The sequence below is a fragment of the Paramisgurnus dabryanus genome, chromosome 14 (assembly GCF_030506205.2).
Source record: "Paramisgurnus dabryanus chromosome 14, PD_genome_1.1, whole genome shotgun sequence".
Classification (NCBI taxonomy): Eukaryota; Metazoa; Chordata; class Actinopteri; order Cypriniformes; family Cobitidae; genus Paramisgurnus; species Paramisgurnus dabryanus.
The window spans coordinates 10,171,938-10,190,099 of record NC_133350.1 but is presented as its reverse complement, the minus strand read 5'-3'; the positions used below and the strand labels follow the sequence as shown (position 1 = coordinate 10,190,099).

At 38.2% G+C, this 18,162-nt stretch overlaps 2 protein-coding genes and 1 non-coding gene across 3 annotated transcripts in view; 2 read left to right on the top strand and 1 right to left on the bottom strand.

Moving 5' to 3' along the window:
- The first annotated feature begins 4 nt into the window (after window positions 1-4).
- On the top strand, window positions 5-5,555 carry psma5 (proteasome 20S subunit alpha 5). Its single transcript, XM_065240949.1, has 10 exons — window positions 5-119; window positions 690-732; window positions 999-1,065; window positions 1,166-1,292; window positions 1,378-1,445; window positions 1,529-1,636; window positions 1,743-1,801; window positions 2,092-2,194; window positions 5,081-5,167; window positions 5,256-5,555. Exons 2-10 carry the CDS (start codon window positions 704-706, stop codon window positions 5,331-5,333), a joined length of 726 nt encoding a protein of 241 aa, XP_065097021.1. The 5' UTR covers window positions 5-119; window positions 690-703; the 3' UTR covers window positions 5,334-5,555.
- Window positions 5,556-6,891: 1,336 nt separating this feature from the next.
- trnaa-ugc (transfer RNA alanine (anticodon UGC)) lies at window positions 6,892-6,963 on the bottom strand. The gene has a single exon. It is a non-coding gene; the product is annotated as a tRNA-Ala (tRNA).
- A 953-nt stretch (window positions 6,964-7,916) lies between these two features.
- sort1a (sortilin 1a) overlaps window positions 7,917-18,162 on the top strand; it is a 42,114-nt gene continuing 31,868 nt past the window's right edge. Inside the window, exon 1 of the mRNA XM_065240952.2 lies at window positions 7,917-8,322. Within this exon, the coding sequence (XP_065097024.1) occupies window positions 8,068-8,322 (255 nt within the window). The 5' untranslated portion in view covers window positions 7,917-8,067. The remainder of the gene's footprint in view (window positions 8,323-18,162) is intronic.

The following is an 18,162-nucleotide window of genomic DNA, read 5'->3' as shown; positions in this document are numbered from 1 at the left end:
GGAGTCTTGTGTGAATTCAATGTGGAACCAAAGTGGATGGAAATGTTTTGTCGGATCGATTATACATGAACACTTCCTGTACTGTTGAAACTAGCAAACTCACCCTTGCACTGCAGAAGGTAAGAAATCCATCACTAATGTTTATTATGTAAGGTTATGTTGTATTGCAGTAAATCGCTGCCATGCATACAGAAGAGCATTTGACATAACAAAAAACAGTAAAAAGTTATAGTAACTGACAGTGTGTTGTTTGTTATTATGTAGAAATCTGGCTACTAGCTAACGGCAGATGCTCATGTGTACCAGGTCTCACATTATTGTATCAAAATAAACAAACTGTAGAAAAGCCTCACAGACCAAACCGCTTAGTGAAAACTTTAAGGGTTCTGTAAACAATGCAATATATAAAAAAATAAACATGCTGGATATATTTTTAACAAGTTATGAATGACTCGTTGAAATGAAACATGCGATGTCATTGAGTGAAGGGAGGCTTAACCAATGAAATGTACGGATGAATTCGTCCCCCCGCCTTTTTTATGTTATCGTCCAATCGACGGAAAGAATGCTGATTTCTGATTGGTTATGATGAAGTCCATTGCCGACCGCTCACACAAGCGGTTGTTTTGTCACTTTTGCTACATTTTGAGTTACACGATTCTTACATTTTTCTTGCTGATATTTTACAGATTTGTATTTCAAAATGTTCCTGACACGATCAGAATACGACAGGTAAGTTAAATAATCAATCAGTGCTTTGTTCTATAACATTTATAAAGGTTATTAATGTTACACATTTTTACGTCAGTGGCTACTTGCTATGGGGTTGCTTGAGTATTTATATGTGTAAAGTTGGTAAAATGTTTAGGATGAAGTATATTTAAATGTAAAACTTGTAACTTCACACTTTCACTTTCAGTTTTCGGTCGGAAACCACAGTAATTTATACAGTGTATTAAAAGTATACTTACTGAACCACAACATTTTTGTGTCCTCAGAGGTGTAAACACTTTCTCTCCAGAGGGAAGGCTATTTCAAGTAGAATATGCCATTGAAGCTATAAAGGTAAATAAAATTTTTATAGAAGTTTATGTATGTATATTTATGTATATGTGTATAATGTCTGTAATCCAGGCTAAACTTTCATAATCTGTCTTATTTCTAGTTGGGGTCCACAGCCATTGGCATACAGACAGCGGAGGGTGTATGTCTCGCTGTGGAGAAGAGAATAACTTCTCCTCTGATGGAGCCAAGCAGCATTGAAAAGATCGTAGAGATTGATACTCATATTGGTAAGCCGAGTGATCAAGATGTGAAGTAGGATAATAAAGTTAGCTGTGAAAAACTGATCTTGATACAGGTAATTTCTCAACACAGGCTGTGCCATGAGTGGTTTAATAGCTGATGCGAAAACGCTAATCGACAAAGCGAGAGTGGAGACGCAGGTCAGTAACAGATTCTTTACAGTATTTATACAGTTTCATTGTATAGTATAAAGATGTAAAAGATTACATGTTGTGTTCTGCAGAACCATTGGTTTACCTACAATGAGACGATGACAGTGGAGAGTGTAACACAGGCTGTGTCTAACCTTGCTCTGCAGTTTGGAGAGGAGGATGCTGACCCTGGCGCTATGGTAACATAAGCATGACTTAAAAATGTATTTCACATTTGTTCAGAGCAGTGTTTCTATCAGCTTGTCGTGGGTTCAAATCCCTTCTTCTTTGTGTTGTCTTTCCTAGAGTCGTCCTTTTGGTGTCGCTCTGCTTTTTGGAGGTTTGGATGAGAAAGGACCTCAGCTGTAAGCACGCTCTTTGTCCTTAGTGTGGTTTGAAATGTTTAGCTACTTAAAGACACTCTTTGTTTTTAATATAGATAAGATATGGATAAGTAACTTGATGTGATATATGTTAAGCATTTGTATTAATCCTGCTTTAAAAAAGTAAAAAAACTACATATTATAGACAATATTAATATTATCACAGATAGTCATCTCCAAAGTTTCAAAGATTTCTGAGATTTTTATCTTAATCAGACACATTATAATGTATAGATAAGTTTGTAAACTATAAATTATACATTCATTGACAGATACCACATGGACCCTTCAGGCACTTTTGTTCAGTGTGACGCCAGGGCCATTGGCTCAGCATCTGAGGGAGCTCAGAGCTCTTTGCAGGAAGTTTACCACAAGGTATTTATTTCTATATTTATATACACTATGCGGGGTTCCCACAGGTCCTTGAAATCCTTAAAAGTATGTGAATCTGGGGGAAAAAATCAAGGCCCTGGGAAGTTTTTGAAAATAATATACATACATAGATACAGGTCATTGAAAAAGCTTGAATTTATTTTATGGAAGAATTTTTCTGGGGGGAAAAAAATCCATATTATTCCCTGTGTAGTGAAGGATAATATCATAAAAATTCTAGACTTTTTAAACACGTGTGCTAAACTGTTCGCTTTAAATGCTTATATCTTCTGTATGCGAATCTTGATTCATACTAAAATGCTTTAACACATGAAAACGTCTCTGGTTACGTATGTAACTGTTGTTCCCTGAAAAGGGAACGAAACGCTGCATCTCCCTTGCCATACTTCCTGCGTCCCTGTAATGCCGTCTTTGGCAATATTTCAGATAGCGATATACTTCCTGGCTCCTGTATAACCCTGTTTTTGTTGTTAAGCCTCACCATTGGTTGAATTTGATATACACATTCAGACGCACTTACCCCTGGAGCCGTCCCCAAAGTGTCACTGCAGTGATGCAGCGCGAGTTCCCTCGAAAGGGAACTGTAAGAATGTATCAAGTTAAAAGTTAACACAATGTTACCTTGCTCTCATTTGAATTGTGTCCCCCACATTTACGGCGTATTCACTTTTAATGGGTGAAGTCAAGCGTTGGCGAACTGAATTGTGGATCTGTCAGAAGTTGAAAATTTCTCAACTTTTCAAGCGCCAACGCAAGCGTCGGCCAATCAGATTGCCTTACGCAAATAACCAAGGCAGAACAGGGAGCTACACTGCGACCAAAATGGTCGCATATGCGACCTTTTGAACTGCCGTTGCGACCCTAATTTTTAATGGGTCGCAAATGTGCTACCTAATGTTTTAGACAATATGCTATGATTTACTATGAGCATTTATTAAAACAGAAATGTGGATTTTAAGAATACGTTTTATAACATGCTCTGAGCCATCAACACGTTGGCTTCATTTTGCGTGAAAGCACGTCGTGTCTCTCTCTATCAGTGTGCCTTTGCGTGCTCAGCTGTTTCTCAATGAATTGGGTGGGACGCGACGCAAGCGCAGTGTCTTCCATGTTTCTGAACTTGAGCAGAGGTCTTTCTTCACTGAGGACGCGGGACCCGTATGGTTCCGGGTTTATATTTTAAATGGTCTGTCGGGTCCGGTTAGGTCCTAGTTTAATTACTTTGGGTCCCAAGTCTGATTAATGTTGTGTTTATAACCCGAGTCGATCGGAAAACGGCCATGAGCGCTACCGCGCTAAAGCTCGAGTGCAGATTCAGCGTGCCTTCGGTTTCTATGGCGATGGTTCTTGTTACGACCACGCGCTGCATTTGCTTTCTCACATTTTTTTAATGATCTTATTATTAATAAACCATATATTTTCTAAAACCATATCCATATTAAGTTTGGACAGAGATTGTAGCAAAAAGCAATGCTAATCAAGCCAATTGCACTGAACGAGCAAAGCAATGTAAAGCAAGACAGCAAGTAGACTTTTAAATCTGAATTACTGAGTGCATTAAGCTTTTTAAATCGGCAAGAGAGAAATAGAAAGATAGAGCAAAAGCAGTAAAAGTGCCTATCTAATAGAAATTATTACCATTATAACATCAGTCATAACATCAGTCACATTTATAATCTATAGACCTGCACTGTCTATTATTATACAATAGTATTGTATTATATTGAGTTTGATAAAAGGGGTCTAATTGCTTCATATATCAGTGCAAAAACAGTAAGTGTTTTCGTGGTGCTTTGACAAACAGTGTCAGCTTTGTTAATGGCAAAGAAAGTTTGGGGTGGTTAGATTGATGAAATATAATATGAAATTAATATTAATTTTCAATGAATCAAAGTATTGTGTTGTGTCACACATTATTAGTTCTTTGTCACATGTATAGTAGACCATTATTTGTCAGGGGGTAATAATTGCCCTTTTCACCGGCTACCACCACCAAGTACATTTCAGATCTGTGGGAAACACTGCAACGGCGTGCATGTGGTTTAAAAGATGGCAAGTAAAATAAAAAGCATATCTGTATTCAATACAGTTTCATTATTGTTCATTATTATCCAGAGCGCCTTAATATAACTTGAAAAAAATATGTGCGACCAAATCATATTTTGCGCCAGTAACTGAAAAAGTTGGTAGCGCAAGTGCCACCAGTGGAAAAGGTTAGTGTAGTTCCCTGCAGAACCAGCCAATTACGTTTATGGAAGATCGGAGCATGTTCTGTGGCCCCTGTGATTGGCTGTTGGCCACGCTTCAGACAAGCCTTCCGTTAAGCGTTAACGCTTACGCCCCGTGTAAATGCACCGTTAGTCCTTGAATTTGATGGTATTGGACATGGAGAGTCCTTGAAAGGTCCTTGAATTTGAAGTTAACTAAGGTGTGGAAACTCTGACTATGCCAATGTCATTCAACTCCATAAAGCAATGCATGTAATGCTACACTGAACTTTGACTTAAGTCATGTGATCCCTTCTCCCACAGTTATTATTTTCTAATAGTGAGATGTGTTTGGCTTTCTACCAAGAGAATCTACTGCAGCAAAATGAGATGCATGCTTGGGCAATTAGAGTCCCTTTTTAAATCTACCCCACCCTCCTACCCATTCCAGAAGATGCTGGTGTAACTTTAGTCGCCAGATCTGCTTCCCATGTGACCCTAAAATCTGATGAAAGGCAGTCGGTGTCCTAAATACTTTTTAATGAATCAAATTACTTTCAAAAAATTCCCAGTCACAATGAATAGTAGCATTGTCTATTGGTTTTTTTTTTTACACAAAACATTCATTAAATATCTCTGTTGACCTCTTTTTTATTTTTAGTCCATGACGTTAAAGGATGCTATCAAGTCCTCTCTTACTATCCTGAAACAAGTGATGGAGGAGAAACTCAATGCCACCAACATTGAGGTAATGCTTTAAGTGTTCCACCTAGCATGGTGACATAACCTCAGTTTATTGGTATGTCTTATGATGGTTTCTCTCTCTTTTTTTCCAGCTGGCCACAATAGAGCCCGGCAAGACTTTTCACATGTACACAAAAGAAGAACTTGAGGATGTCATCAAGGATATCTAGAGAAAATCCCATGTTATTTTGTGTGAATCATCACACGGCGATTACAACGTAAACTCGGTTTGTCCTGTTCGTACAGGAATTCAATCTTTATACGCTTTCTTTTTCTGTCAATCCAAAAACTTTCTATAGTTCTGTACAAGATCAGATCTTGTAGTTGACTCAAATGGGGGGCTCTTTTTGTTACGAATCACTGCGTTAATAAACTCTTGTTGAAAAAATGTATGTGCGAGTGTCTTTTCTCCTTCACATGAGTATTGTAGTCTGTTTTATAAACGCTGAAATGTGGGATTTGCTTTTTCCATCACACATTGTATTTATTACATAATAATATAACAGTGTTCCTGTAGTTCAGTTGGAAAAACATTGTTTCAAGTGGGCACACATTCTGAATGTATACCTTATCCATATTTGTTCTAATGTTGTGCCTTTTTACTTTACAATATTATTAACACCAAAATAATGTGAGTGAAAAGTAGTGTCCATGTTTATCCAATGAAACATCTTTTCAAGAAATCTGACCTTTTCTACCAAGGATAATGAGTGACTTACAAAGAGTTCATTATTTGTACAAAATGTTTGAAAATCTAAAGGTATTTTTATATTTTACTGTAAAAAAAATCAGGGTCGCTTGCTTGTTTTCTATATATTTTGTACATTATACAAAAATAGTAAGCTCATCAAAAGTATGGAATTACACATATGACACTGGGGATTACGTGTAGCTAAAAAAGCAAACCTAAACTGTATTTAATTTTAGCATCTTAAGTTTAGTTACCCTTTGCCTTGAATTTGTTAAAATCTTGTCATTTAATCTAACTCTTTTTTTTTTTTTAAGGTTTCATTATGAGGCTCATATATCTTCAGTGGGCTCTTATAAGTGGTTTTTTAAAACTTTTTAATAAGTTTAAAATAGTATAAATTTTAGTTTATGAATGCAATTAATTAATATGTTGAAACAATGATTTGAAAAACATCAAACCTTTGAAAAGCAGTATGTATACTGTATATGAGTAATAAGTCCTATACATGTATCACTATCGGTCATAGTTGATTCTGTTATCTTATAAATTTAGTTTCAAAAACATGGAAATTAAATCCCTCCCATTGATTCAGTCATAACTTCCAGTTTTCTGGAAAACTTCAAGATTTTTGCATCACAGATTTGTTACCATTCAGTAAACCAGTAAAATTCTGAGCTTTGTATTGGCCAGCAATGTTTTGAGATAGCACACCGGACTAAATAAACCATTTCTATATGAACTTCACATTTTAAACCCAAATTAAAACCACACAGTTCTAGATCATGGGTTTTCAACACTGGGTCCGTGTTGGTATTAGTGAAAGTGACGTATTTGGTAACCCATACTTGGAATATGACCTCTGTATTTAACCCATCCAGTGAATAGTGAACACACGGACTGCAAGTCATGAACAGACAAACACCCAGAGAAGTGGGCAGCTTTCCCTGCAGTGCCATGGGAGCAACTGGGTTTATGATACCCGACAGTCGTGACCCTCGAACTGCAACTCTCAGGTTACAAGTCCGACACTCAAAAAGTGGAGATGCCGGGGATTGAACCCGGGGCCTCATACATGCAAAGCATGCGCTCTACCACTGAGCTACATCCCCGTACGAGAAGATTCTTCCAACGTTATTTGAATGCAAAATATTTATTTTCAAAAAAGCGAAATTGGGCATTGTAAAATAAAAATGCATTCCATTAATTTAATAAAAAAAAGAGAACCATCTAGTTTTCCATAAAATAAAATCAGTTAATTTAAAATGTTATGTAGTATGCCAAAAATTATTATTTTCAGATCTTTGTAATGTAGCGTAACCATCATGTACACGTCCCTGCACATGTCCCTGCTCTCCTCCTCTCTATCCATAAGGGGTCCGTGGCCCGAAAAAGATTGAAGACCTTTGCTCTAGATAAAATGTTCCTGTAGGATGGTCCTGCTACCAGAATTATAATATTTTGATTGTGATGTAAAAAAATCCTAGCTTCGCTGTCATGTTTGATAGGGAATAAGTTAAGATATTACCGCACGAGGAGGACAGCAGGAGGCGTGGTTAACCCACTTCTGGATACGGTACGAAAATTACTTCAGTATTGCTCGAATCTTAATATCATTTAACAGTCTGTCAACATTGGTGGGTTACTGAGCAATTCTTGCATAATCTAATTAATATTTATAGAACACTGTAAACAGCGGAATGCTATGGGCCTATCAATAGAGGCTAATTAATATTCATAACCAAGTTTTTTGTTTTAAAAATGTATAAATACTGCAAAGGAGTACATATAGAAAATTAAACAAATAAAATTTATACCAACAAACAAAAATAAATAAATAAATAAATACATTTAAGTAAAAATGTGAGAAAATTAAAATAGCGTTCTTATTTTTATTTTATTTTTCAAATATAATATTGTTTAAGGAATTTTCACATTTAGGAATAATAAATACAAAGCTAAAAACTAAGAAAAATATATATATAAATGAAAGTTTGACATGATGTGATTCCCAGGTAGAAGAACCTGATTAATATTCATGAGATGGGCGTTTTGACTGGACGGTGCCTCCTAACATCGTGAACAATCCGAGATTTGCGCGCATCGGCTTCACTACAGACATGCGTAAGAGCGTAAACAGTGCGAGTTTTCTCCAAATACCAACAAATCTCTTATTTGTGGATTTATAAGAAGAGGGATTTTCTGCACAGTAAACCATGAGCACCGTGTTCTGCTGTGTTTTGCTTGTGCTTTTTTCACTGGCTCTTTGCATGGACTTTGAAGAGAGACCCAGCTCCCGGAGAAGTGAACAAACCGTGTTTCAAAGGAGTCACAAATCACGAAATCTGCTCACTTTGAGAGATTTACAGCATTCGCATCATGTGAGGATGAAGAGGAGTGAAGAACCCGCACAGAATCAGTGTAATTCATTGCACGGATATGAATCTACATTAAAAAACAATACTCATACGGTAGGTCATGGTTGTATTTTTTTTTGCTGCTCGATATTACATTATATATAATTCAATTTATTAAAATGAATTGCAGTACTTTACATGGTGGTGCTTTACTCTTGTGTATAAATGGTTTTGTGTTTATTCATTATAAGTCATTTAATGTTTTTATTGTTTATGTTTTGTAATTTTTCTTCTCAAAGTTAAAGTCCCCAAGGATGAGTTTTTCTGCCTTTTAAATCTCTAGGGGTCATAAATTACAAAAGTGATCTCATACCATTGGCCACTGTTCTGAGATGACCTAATAATCTGTCACAACAAGTTAATGTTATTTTTTGCAGACAATTTAAAAAAAAATTTCAATACTACATGGAAATTTCAGCATGGCTCTTATCCTAAAAACATCAATCATCATCAAGAAGCCCGTTTTCATTTGTTATCAGTGTGTTGACATTCTGCTTATCTAATTTTCACAGCTAAAGCAATGCATCCTCTTACTTTCTAATGTTCTTTTTTTTGTATTTCTTAGTGATGCACAATATTCGATTACTTACAATGACATCTCATCTGCCAATAACAATACCGATAGTTTTGCTTTAAACCCCCTGTTTTTAAATGATGTCATGAAATCCTAGAAGTACAGAGCGTACAAACTGGATTTTTGTGCTCCCAATTGAGGTCTGATGCCTTTTTCCACCCCTTTAATTGCCAGGATATGATCTGCCCTGATCGTCGGCTGTTTCTAAACAAACAACTGATGTGCGATAGTGGGAAAATTTGCTTTTATTTGCCAATACAGATTATAGGCTAAAACATTGGTGCATTCTAAGTATTTACTTACAAATGCCAAATAGTCAGATGATCCAGTCAGAGTTTGTTCATTATAGTAGCCCATTACTGATCACTAACCTTCAAAAGCTTGGTAAAATAATGTCTTTCTATTTATATATGTCTTTCAACTCTTTCCTCCCACTACACCATGTTTTACCCACAGCTGAGTTGACCTTTCTCAGTTCAGCCATTATCGGTAAACTACATCTATGCCAATCCATATCTCGTATCGGCCCTGATCTATTAAAACATCCTTTGTTTATCTAAATATAGGGCACACTGAGATGTTAGACAGAAGCAAAACAGTCAGTCATAAGATTCGCCTTGCTGCTGATAGAGACAGAGTCTTGTTGTCAGGAAAAAACACAGAAACAGTTCTTTGATAGTCAAAGTTTTGGCTCCCATCCATTGATATTCCGTCTGGAATAAATGACTCTTTAAGTGAAAATTTTCCTTCAAGATTGGAATGTTTCGGAATTGAAAGGAAACTTCGTGCTTGAGAGTAAGAAAAGCATTTGTAGGCAAAGTCTCATTAAAAGCATGGACTTGATGAATTCACTCTTGAATGTCAGGTGTGTACTCTGTCTGTGACCCATACATGCCCTTTTCCAGATTTATGTAATTTTTTGGACACAAAACGAAACCTTTATCCATTATATTGTTTTAATTTGGGGACAAGATTGGAACATTTTGTTTTGAGAGTTGCATTGGTGAATTTGGCAGATGCTTTTGTCCAAAATGCCTTCAAGTTATACATCTTACTCATTGTCTTTTCCTTGGGCATCAAATAGTGATCCTAAGTCCGATTCATTTCGGCGAACAGACTGTTTTCGGACAGTTCGGCTCATTGAACCGGTTCAAAAGCCGATTCACCGGTTCCTGATGTCGTCAAGAAATGATATTCAAATAAAGTCTTTGTGTCAACACATTAAAACATTGAAATAAACGTTGTTTTTGTGAAGGCATAGCTGATTTATTGCCTTTCATTCACAAGTTAGTAATGTTTGTGGTCACAGTTTCAATCATGGATCTTAAATGCCAGATACTACTGACCAGTTTTGACTAGCCTACAACTTGGTTAAGATTCCTAAAAGACACTGATGCACAATTGCTGTGTGTTCGATGTGTTCTACATATCATAAGTAACACGAATAAATAAACTTGTATTTTAAACTCATTGGTTTTCCTTTACTCTTTCACCGCCAATGACGAGATTTTCCGCATTTCCACAATACCGCTATTATCCACCCTTTCGCAACTTTTTAAACCTGGAAGTATTGCCGTATGGCAAGCTGCTGCATGTCCGTGTCTGTTTTAAAGATCGCTCTGAATGGGATCTCTATGAAAAGTCCGTCACAAAAATGGAATTATCTCTGCTTTTTGCTCAAAATATGGTGTTTTTGCAGAAACCTACCCATATTCAAAAGCTGATTACAAAAGAACCACTGAAGGTAGGATGAAACGTTTTTTTTTTGTTTGAAAGCAGATGGTCTGTTCTTTCATTTGGTATATTGTATGTTTATATATTTAAAGAAGAACATTTTCTGGAAGGCATTAAACTTTGGTGAAAATCATGAAAAACGCTGGCGCTGGCTGGCAACTTTTTTTAAAAACGCTGGCGGTGAAAGAGTTAAACAACTAAAATATGATTTGCATGCACAATAAATCGTACTAAAACTAAAGCTTTTTAATAAAACAAGTATATCAAGAACCTAATAAAACAAGAAACTTTGCGCGTCAGGCTCGTTCAAATCCTCGGTGATACCAAGGTGATACACACGCAGTGTCAGAAACCCATCCGTCAGAATCGTTGGCAATCCTCGGCAATCATCAACAAACTTTGTTGGTTCTTTTTGAGTCCGACATGGTATTTCGGCTGTGCGTCCTGCGTCATCAACCCGAAACCTATGCCCAAAACTAAAGTTCGATTTGTGAACCGGCTCGTCCGGTTACTTCCTGAGAACCGGCTCAAAAGAACGATTCGTTCAAGAACCTAACATCACTAGCATCAAACCCATGACCTTTGGGTTGATAACGCAAATCTCTACCAGTTGAGCTACAGTAATGCATGTCACGTGAGAGTCAAACCCACAACTTAAACAAACTTTCTGCCATGAGCTACAACAACATGGAAAGCAATGTTTATTTCTAATTCACGTCAAGCTCTTTATTGAGTGCTAGGGTACTGTGGGTAGCGACCTAGGGTGTTGCTGGGTGGTTGCTAGGATGTTCTTGGTGCTTGCCAAGGCAAGCGCTACTAGTTATGAAATGTTCATGTTTTTTGCTTTTCCGGTGTTTTCCAAATTATGCCAACAAACAGTTGTGTTGCGCAAGAGTCTGCGGTCGGTCTGTGTGAAAATTGGCTGATTATCTTTCTTTGCCCAATGGAATGTATGACCTGCCCAAGCAATTACAAGCATACAAATTCACAATAATATCTGTAGTTTCTCTAAATATGTACTTGGAGTGAACCTATAACTGTATGCATGTTAAACAATGCACAGTGATTTATATGTTATCAGAATTTAAATTTTCGACTTTTATTTTTTATTCTGTGAATTAGAGTTGTGCCAGTGGGGAGTTATTTTTGTAAATCCAACAAAAACACAAACATGGCTCCATCGAACAAACTGTTGACCTCCACCCCACATGGTTTAACTTCTTGAATTTGTTGATATTTTTGCACAGGCTTTTGGTTCACTTGTTAGCATTTCCCCACCTGTCTAAATAACACTAATTTGGGAACTTATTAAACCCAAATAGAGATGAAGTCATGTTTGTTGTCTGTCTCCAGCCATTTGGATAAAGACTAAGGCTTCTTTTGGTCGTGCTTGAGGTTCAAAAACTCAACATAAGGGAAAGATGCCCAGGTTTCCCCTGTTCCCGTTCCTGGGGAGAATGTACAGAGAAAACATTTTCTGTCCTCTCTCAAATGGTCAGGATTGGTGAGATGCCAGGAACATGGAAGCAAGGAAGGCAGCCGAGCAATGTTCCTTGTGGTATGAATAAGTCTAACAGAGAATAAGTGTTAAGCAGTAAACAGAGATGAAATCTGAAAAAGAACTCATTTTGTTTAGAACAGGGACTTTTGGGCCGATACCGATATTCGAGAACTTAGAATGACATCTGCCGATACCGATAGTATCTACAATTCTGTTGTCATTGTATTCAAAATAATCACCCAGTCTGAAAGTTTTCCAATCTTTTTGAATGCCAGGATATAATCTGCCCTGACTATCGTCTGTTTTTAAATAATCAGCCGATAGTGGATTAAAATGCTTTTGTCTGCCGCTACCGATTATAAACCGATATTTTGTTGCATCACTAGTTTAGGATACAGTTTTTTTTTTCCAGATAAGACACGTGTGATGCATGCAATGTTTTGGATATTTCTTTTTAGAAAAAATCTGGAAAAGTGTGCTGTTCGATTCTTTTGGTGAATTTTTAGATGGCCCCATGCTCAGGTGACCTATCATGTTTTAATATAATTTCCCTCTTTCCCTGCGGGATGGATTTTCTCTGTAAATATTCCCACTGGGCCATCAGTTGATTGGATCTCTCAACTTACAGACCTTAGTAATCCACCACTGACCTGTCATCAGTTTTGCAAGTGCTAAAGACTCTTATCCCTATCCAGGAAGTCTTATCCCTATCCAGGCTTACCAGACAGCCAGTTAGAATTGTGTACCATTAGTATATTGAGTGCCTTAGGATAGAAACTTACAAGAATGCAAAGACAGATGTGAACACTTAACGCATTGCAAGCAGCATGGAGTTGCAGTACATACAGGGAGACTTTTCAAACAAAGCATTCTTTTATTTTAATGGCAAAAAGTTTGACGCTCATCATGGTATGAGGTGATGATGTAACAACAAGATGTATGTGTATATAGACAATTTATTTAAAATGCATTAACAGAATGCAAGACGCCCATTAAAGGGACATTCCACTTTTTTAAAGATATGCCCATTGTTCAGCTCCCCTAGAGTTAAACATTTGATTTTTACTGTTTTTGAATCAATTAAGCTGATCTCCGGGTCTGGCGCTAGCACATTTAGCATAGCTTAGCACAATCCATTGGATCTGATTAGACCATTAGTATCGCGGTAAAAAATAACCAAAGAGTTTTAATATTTTTCCTATTTAAAACTTGACTCTTCTGTATTTACATTGTGTACTAATACTGATGAAAAATTAAAAGTTTCGATTTTCTAGGCAGATATGGCTAGGAACTATACTCTCATTCTGGCGTAATAATCAAGGACTTTGCTGCTGTAACATGGCTGCAGCAGGCGTAGTGATATTACGCACTGCCCGAAAATAGTCCCCTTGATTACTTTCAATAGCAGGGGACTATTTTCGGGTTCTGCGTAATATTACTACGCCTGCTGCCACCATGTTACATCAGCAAAGTCCTTAATTATTACGCCAGTTTGAGAGTTGCTAGCCATATCTTTAAGATCCTTTAAGATGTATTTATTATTATTCATGTTTGACCCAACCAAGATCTGAGAAACCATAATGTAAATAACATTCTGTAAAAATATAATTTGATATATTTAATATTGACTGAATAAGATCATGTCAAAGATTGAAATCCCTGAGATTTATAAAGGCAATTTATAATAATGAATAACTACCAAGGTTTCTGTACACACACTTACACAAGACATGTTTTGGGCTTTACTTCAGGTCATCTGTGCTGTTCTCTGGTCCTCGCCAAGCTTAAGGAACGTTGTTTGCTCACAGCGTCTTCTCATCACTCTTTAATTCCTGTTTTAGATGGCTTGTTGGCTTCTTGCAGGCCATTCTTGGCAAGCCAGAGTTTCGTTGGCCAGGAGAACAGTGACTGTAGATAGCACGGCATGTTTCTTTCCTTCTAGTGTTTAAATATGGCAGTGAATGTTACAGTCATTCTTAAAAAAAAAAACATTCTGGAATAGGAATTGTGGAAAGGAACTTGTTCTTGGAATACGGATATGGTCCTGTTTTTAGGTGGGTTACATCAGATGAAGTCCTAAGCTGGGCTTGTAACATGGAAACTTTTATTCACACTTTGGATTGTGCAAGTGCACATTTCCATCAGGCTTGGAAACCACTGCAGCGGGGATTGAGCCTAGCATTGGTGGTTTTTAAAGAAAACCATGTGAAAATTGTAAAACGGTGTCATCATTGGGTAGAAGTGAGAAACTGTGTTTTCTGACACGGCCTTTAATCACCGGGCGCTCTGGTGGAATGACAGAAATGCAGAAGGGATGTAAAGCATAGAAAGTGTTGATGTTAAGGCCTCTTTGGGAAAAAAATGCAATGATGGTGCATTTGTATGACGCACATATTCTGCCTATGGCCAAAAAAATCATTTTAATATAAGTTGCACTCTTAAAAATTAAGGTGCCAAAGATTTTAAATGGAACCATGCAGTCTGACAAAGAGCCTTGTATTTTTTTTTTTTTAAAGTATTTTTCACACAATTTACTTATCTCTATATCGCTGTTTTCACTGTCCTAAAAGCAGAAGCTTCGAAAAGAGATGCTCACATGAGAGATAATCTCATGTGTTATCAGCGTTTAGGGGTAAGTTATTGTCTTGCAAGTATTTTGTGAATTTGAGCGTCTCTTTTATCAAGGCAAGGCAAGGCAAGTTTATTTGTATAGCACATTTCATACTCAGAGGTCATTCAAAGTGCTTTACATAGAAATGAGAAAACAAAAAATCAAAGATACATGAATTTAAAATATCAATTAAAATAAAATAAATGTGATTATAATAAAAATTGTTTAAATGTGTGAAAAAGAATAAAACAGGAATAAAAGTATAAAACAGTTAAAGATAAGAATAAAAGCAAGAGAAATAAAAATAATTAAAATAGTGCATATAAGATATAGTGCATCAGTTCGGACGCAGCATAGTGCTCATTCAGTAAATGCATAGCTAAACAGTGGGGGTGGGAATCGCTTGGACCCTCATGAATCGATTCAGAATCGATTCTTAGGGTCCCGATTCAATTCAGAATCGATTCTTGACGTACTAATTTGCATATCTGTGACGTCATTACGTTGCATTTGCTTTCAAAGCCAGGTTAATGTTTGCGCTTTTGCTAGTCTCTGAACTGTCATATACTGTACTTTAATGCAACTAGGGATAAATAATGTCTTTCTTATATACATACATGTCCTGTTTCTGTTGTAAGACATTAAAACCAGTAAAAATATTAATTTAACGTGACATATTAATTCTATATGTTAACCGGCATTAACTTCCACGAACGTTAAGCGTCTAATCATCATCATTATACACAGTGATTGGCAGTATTACTGTATTTATATAATGCAGCGCACCCAGCGACTGAATAACAAACTATGTGCATATTTTTACAGAAGTATATTCATGTTATATTTAAACAGTCTGTGGATGGTTTAGGGCAGGGGTGTCCAATACGTTGATCGCAAAGGCAATGCCGGTAGATCGCACAACTGCTGCTCCACGCGCAAAATTATGGTCTTTTGGAGTAATTGTGAAACATGCAGGTCTTTTTGAGTTGCTGCGCCTTTCTTCTCAAATATGTTTTGCCATGCCACTGCAGCTCAGTCGTCTTTAACTTCCAAAATTCACATGGATGCGCATTCTTGCCTCACGCAGTTGCTGATTCACACGCACGGTGTGTGTGAGCGAGCAAACGAGAGGGAGAGAGAGGCAGCGTAGCGCTGATTTGTATGCTTCTGATACTGTTTGTTTCACTAAACCGCATCTCCGCTATTTTAAGGAGTACTCGACATGTACTCAAGGATTTTTTTTAAAACTCCTCAAAAAGAATAGAGTAATGGTGACAGCCCTAAATTCAATGTAGAAATATATGCAGTATAGTCCTACAAGCATTTAAAGTGTTCTTTCTCTTCTGCTCTTGTAAGCTCCGCTATGCGCTCTTGCAGGGCGCGCTCTCTTAAGTTGTCCGTGTGCATCACCGCTCCCCCAGTTGAGTTCCGCCTTTTGGTTCTGATAACGTGACGTTATTTTGTAAACTAACATATAAGAATCGATTCTTGACATTTGTGAATCGATTCAGAATCGGCCCACGTCCGAATCGCGATTCATCTAAGAATCGATTTTTTTGCCCACCCCTACTAAACAGATGTGTTTTGAGTCTGGATTTGAATGTGACTACTGTTGGAGCACATCTGATCTCTTCTGGAAGCTGGTTCCAGCTGCGACTGCCATAATAGCTAAAAGCTGACTCTCCTTGCTTTGAGTGAACCCTTGGTATTTCTAGCTGATGTGATCCTAATGATCTGAGTGATCTGTTGGGTTTATATTCAATGAGCATATCAGCAATGTATTGAGGTCCTAGTCCATTGAGTCATTTATATACCATTAATAATACTTTAAAATCAATCCTAAATTTAACTGGTAGCCAGTGTAGAGACCTGAGGACTGGTGTGATATGTTCATATTTTCTGCTTCTGCTCAGAATCCTGGCAGCAGCGTTCTGAATGAGCTGAAGCTGTCTAATGGTCCTTTTGGGAAGGCCAGTGAGGAGGCCATTACAATAATCCACCCTGCTGGTGATGAAAGCATGCACAAGTTTCTCTTCAGACAAGTCTTGTCTGGAAACAAAGCATCTAATTCTTGCAATATTTTTGAGATGATAATATGCTGATTTAGTTTTTGCTTTGACATGACTACTGAAACTAAGGTCAGACTCCAGAATCACACCAAGATTCCTGACTTGATTTTTAGTTGTTTGACCCCTAGCGTCAAGGTATGCATTCACCTTGAGAACTTCGTCTTTGTTTCCAAACGCAATGACTTCAGTTTTCTCTTTGTTTAACTGAAGAAAGTTTTGGCACATCCAACTGTTAACTTCATCAATGCATTTGCACAGGGAGTCAATGGGGCTGTAGTCGTTAGGGGATAGAGCTAAGTAGATCTGAGTGTCATCTGCATAACTGTGATAGGCAATTTGGTTCCCTTTCAGTCGGTCACTACGACGTCACGTCGTGACCGACGAATTGGGAACTCGCTTAGAGAGACCAATCTGCTTCGAATACTACTAAAACGCCAATGAACTTGGCATTGAGATATTTGCATAATGCTGGCGCCGCCCCGCCAGGTGCGTATATAAGCAGCAGGTACAAATAGGGAAATTAGCTTTTATTCGCTTCGAAAGCCGGCAGTATCTGCTACTGAGAAGCTACTTTACTCTGTTGGGATTTGATTGCTGAAGTTGGTTGAACTAGCAGTATCACAGCGGACGCTTCGCTTATTCCACGGCTCTACATCTGTTTATTGTTTTGAGTTTAGTGTGTGCGTTGCCTTCCTGTGCGCTCATCAACTAAGCATCTGAGTGAATTTCCCTAAAAGAGTGATACGAGAGAGCTTTGTGCCTTGTTAAAGGCAGCCACTCTCTCGTATATGCGGGGATCAGCGTCCTTTTCAGGATAGCTTTTCGCCCGTGCGATCTTGGATGCGAGAAGTATAAGGGTTCCAGTGACGGTCACGAGCGCTGTCTTCGTGCTCAGGCATTGAGCACTCCGGGGCTGCGTTCGTGGAGAGTTTCTGTTCTCTCTGTGAGAGCATAACCCTCTTGGATTGCGGAGACGACTGTCGTTTCTACGGGAACGCTGTCCGCGCCTTTGCAGTGCTGACGCCGCCATGGTGCGGCTGTCAAGCGCTCGCAGGGCGCCCTTCGCGTCACTACGCTGAGTAGGACGGAGGATGCGTCCTCCACCTACCGGCCTTCTCATCCTCAGCCGGTTGAGGCTCCGGTGGAGACTGCAGAGTCGTGTTCTACGATGTCTGCCGAATCCATTGGACCTCCTTCTGGTCCCGTCACTTCTGCAGCATCAGAGGGGTGTCCATTTTTCCTCCGAGGCAGAGTCGTTCCGGAGATGGCGGCCGTGCCCGCGAGCGGCGGAGACGGTAGAGTTGCAAAGGTTAACCCCTCTCCGCCCGAACCGTCCCGCCCACATGATTGGTACTTCGGAGCTGCTCGGGCCTCTCGGTCCTCTCCTCTTGTGCCTTTCTTCCCC

Bases quoted from the DNA above. Each gene is read 5' to 3' on its own strand.
- psma5 (XM_065240949.1), top strand. From the start codon at position 704: ATGTTCCTGACACGATCAGAATACGACAG. The intron at 733-998 runs GTAAGTTAAATA...TTGTGTCCTCAG, and splicing joins ACACGATCAGAATACGACAG to AGGTGTAAACACTTTCTCTC. The intron at 5,168-5,255 runs GTAATGCTTTAA...CTTTTTTTCCAG, and splicing joins TCAATGCCACCAACATTGAG to CTGGCCACAATAGAGCCCGG.